Source organism: Notothenia coriiceps, unplaced genomic scaffold (assembly GCF_000735185.1).
Source record: "Notothenia coriiceps isolate Sejong01 unplaced genomic scaffold, NC01 NC01_scaffold00013592, whole genome shotgun sequence".
Lineage (NCBI taxonomy): Eukaryota > Metazoa > Chordata > Actinopteri > Perciformes > Nototheniidae > Notothenia > Notothenia coriiceps.
Genome location: NW_011346293.1, coordinates 88,233 through 92,006, shown reverse-complemented (window position 1 = coordinate 92,006; position 3,774 = coordinate 88,233). Strand labels below are relative to the sequence as shown.

At 38.6% G+C, this 3,774-nt stretch overlaps 1 protein-coding gene across 8 annotated transcripts in view; it reads right to left on the bottom strand.

Annotated features, from left to right (window-relative positions):
* ccbe1 (collagen and calcium binding EGF domains 1) overlaps positions 1-3,456 on the bottom strand; it is a 44,159-nt gene extending 40,703 nt beyond the window's left edge. For 2 of the 8 annotated variants that reach the window (XM_010774148.1, XM_010774147.1), the window contains exons 1-2: positions 2,808-3,268; positions 2,653-2,733 (exon numbers count right to left, since the gene is read on the bottom strand). In XM_010774148.1, coding sequence (XP_010772450.1) covers positions 2,653-2,733; positions 2,808-2,911 — 185 coding nt within the window. In that variant the 5' untranslated portion in view covers positions 2,912-3,268. Of the gene's footprint in view, positions 1-2,652; positions 2,734-2,807; positions 3,330-3,405 lie in introns of those variants that run through there. The other 6 variants (XR_798619.1, XR_798620.1, XR_798618.1 and 3 more) reach the window with 6 other exon arrangements.
* Positions 3,457-3,774: the final 318 nt, after the last annotated feature.

Here is a 3,774-nt window from a genome sequence, read left to right as displayed (position 1 = left end):
ACACTGCGCTAGTGGATTGTCAAAGGGGAAGCCTCGTTGCGGGGAAATTATATCAGATGGCTAGTCCGCCCCTGAAAATGTCTATGCAAACGTTATTATTAATAATAAAAAAAAAATTTAAATTATAAAAAAACGTAATCCATTTTTTTTTTATACATTTTTATTTTTTTCATTTTTATTTTGTAATCATCTCGCGACCCCCACTTTGGGAACCCCTGGTCTACAGTACTATGGGTATAGCAGTATGGGTACAGTAATATAGGTCCAGCAGGGCTCGACATTAAGGGCCATCTAGTATTTAGCTCGGGCAATGAAGCCTCACCTGCTGGTTGCCCGATCGGGCAATCTATTATGCCAGTATCATGCAGCTCGCGGATCCAGTAATGAGTGACCCGACAGTAAAACTAAACATATCTATAACTAGTTTAGGTAGTTTGAGAGGTAATTAAAATAGCTACGAGTGATATTCTAACCTGAAGTGTGTGTTTTGTTCCGCTCATCGCTGCATGTGATCATGCAGAGCTGCGTGTCGACTTGTCAGCAGCAGCTGATCTCTCTCTCCCGTCAGATTAGACTTCACTTGCGTTTATGTCCATATCGATCAGATCCAGCTAGTTCTAGCTAATGATATGAATACCTCCTTATTAAAAAGACACCTAAACAATAAGTGTCGCTATGCAACCGGGTGAGGCCACAAAGTATAGCGCAGCATTATGCATTTGTTTACATGCCCACCGGAACCCCGAGGCATTACCAACAGATCAACGCACAATCAACCCATAAGGACATCTCTTTCTCCACATTAAGTGTTAGACATTAGAATTGACTATTCTTGTCTGTCACATACTCTTCTTGTCTGTCACATAAGTGGCGCAACTGAAGCGGTATTGCGCTAAAGGGAAATTATTTTGACCGAAGAGATTTAGATTTGCCGGTTAACGGGAACTCCGACGTCACCATGTTGTGTGCTTCGCGGATGCGCTCGGCTCCTCTCGACTGCTGCTCGGGTCTGCTCGGTCAGCTTCCGGATGAGGAAGCATTCATTCGACCAACTTACAGTAGATAACATTACAATTTTTTTTAACAGGGGCCATAATAGTGTAAATAATGTTTGTTTTGGCAGTTATAACTCAATATAATGTTTTCTACTTTTTTTACATCTGGGAAGGCATTTGCCTTCATCAGATGGAAAGTTACTCTTGACCAACAACTTAAGTATTTCTTATAGCTATGCAGGGCATGCAAGCGAGCAAACAAGAGCAAACAAACAAGTGAAATGAAGAATACAATTGAAATTGTACAATATAATATTGTGGTGGTTCATCTTATAATTCAGTCTAGAGAATGCACCAGACAGCATCTACAGTAAAACCTGGAAAAATCTAAATTTTCTAGGGGGAGGCCCCCCAAACCCTTCGTGCAATTTCGTCCACGCGCATTTTTCAGGGCAATCTCTATTGGGCTCAGGGCCATCTGTAAATTAGCTTCGATGGCCCACAGGACCATCTCCAAAAATCCTTAATGTCATGCACTGAGTGGATATATTTTGTAACCAACTAGCCCTTTAAAGTCAGTAGTTACAAGTTGTTTTCAATATAGCTCTGAGGTGGCCCCTTGAAATGAAGACAGATTAGGTTCTAACAACTTAATCCGTGTCCTCTGACAGGAGTGTTGCTGCACGGAGACGCTGTGTCCACGGTGTCTCTGAACTCTGATCATTAAAGCCAGTGTCAAAGCATATTAATCCAATCTGAAGGCTTCTGAATATTTAGATTGCTATGAACTCTGATGTTCACAAAGGATGATTAGGAGGGAAATCCACCCGGGTATCCCATAAAATCCCTGAAATCCATTAGATACCTTATTATTTAATAACTCTAAAGTCTTCATGGAGCTATTTTTATATCTGCAAAAGCCTTTTTAGGAAGCAGACATTTTATAACTAATTTAAACATCCGACAAAAATTAAATTCATTGAAAAATAATCACAAGTAAACCACGTCAACTGTAAAAATAAACATTGGAGGATGTTTGCTTATTTAGTTTTAAAGTTATAAGCAGTCTCAGGCAATAAACGTTTGTGAACACAGCAACCAAGCACCATCTAATCAACATTCATGCTCTGAATATTTAAATGACTATTAAAAAGTTATAATTAACATCACGTAGAGTAATATTTTGAAATAATTTTTGTGAACATAAATATCAGTGGTAAAAGATAACTAATTACATGTATTAAATTATTGTATTTAAGTATAATTCTGAGGTAACTTAACTTGAGTACTTCCATTTACTGCTAATTGAGCCGCAAGGACAACTTCACAAGTAACCTGACAGTATATAGAGTCATTCAAATAGGCTCCACTTTTACCATCTGCAACATTAAAATGATGAACACATTAATGCAACAAAAAATTATATTGCAATCACATAATCATTTGAAATGGGACATTCTGCATAATGAGTACTTCTACTTTAAGTATATTTTGATGCTTATAATTATGGATTTCAGTGAAATTTAAGTTGTAGTAAGCTATAACTACTTAAGTGTAATATCCAATGCTTTCTCCTCTGCAAACTAAGTCTGCAGCTTGATCATTTCACAGCATTATAACTCTATTAAGTTGAACAATAACTACATTCCTCCCTTACCTGTAACATGTTGTAACTTCTCCACTCGGCTTCAGGCAGGGGTACTTTGTCGTGGAAATCTTATTCTCTGAGCACTCTTCACTGTGAAAGAAAACATTTTAAAGTGAGACATTTTTCTCTAACCTTATGCAAGTTTGTGTGCTGCAAATAATTACCCGTCACTGGCATCCTCCTCTTGGTAGGACCAGAGCAGACCTCCTGAGATGTACATGCAGGTGATGGCGAGCAGAAGAGGACTCCTGTTGTGGTTTAGTATCATCTCATCGGTCCAGACACCTGGGTGCTGCTGACAGTAATCCACACGTGTACTGATTACTCCTCACTGCTACAGCTTCAGGGAGTAGTGGTTAGCAGCGCGCGCGAGACCCTCCCACTCCTCGTGCTGCCGACTGAATGAACTGTCACTACAGCGGCTAGTTTAATTTCCCCAACTCCGTAGCCTACTTTTGACAGGTCATGCCAAGATACCGCAGCGCAGTCAATATGTTCACTACATAGTAAAGGTTTGGAGAAAATAAATACTTATGACTTTTATCTTTGACTACATAACGTGTTAGTCGACAATTTGCAAGTAACACATTGAGACTGCGACTGTTGTTACAGTGTTACGGTAAAACTTGACTGAAAACTGGCTCATAAATTGTCTGCCTGTGTATAACCCTATGGTTTAACCACGTAAATACAAATACATATTTTTTGTAATGCTCCCTTAAGCATATTTTAGCAAAGAAGTTTTCTGAAACATAAACATACCTTTTATGTTCTTTGTTAAACCGGTGAAAGTGACAGGAACGGAGCAGTTACTTTTACCCCATATTTCACCCCACGAGCTCTCTGTGCGTCATGACGTCTGCTCTCTGCTACCACCACGTGGCTGTTACTGAAATAACTCCTCAATAATAAAAATAGATACATATTAAAATAACTACAAGAACAAGTGCAAACCTTCTCTACTATGATAATAATGTGAGAAGTCATGATTTGGATACAACTCTATTCATTCCCGTGTTTCAGTTAAATAAATCTGACTAAAAAAAGTTTCATTTTAACAGTGGCTTTCCCAAAATTGAAATATACTGAGTTCAATTGTGAAAAGTTAAGGATACTATAGATAACGTTGGA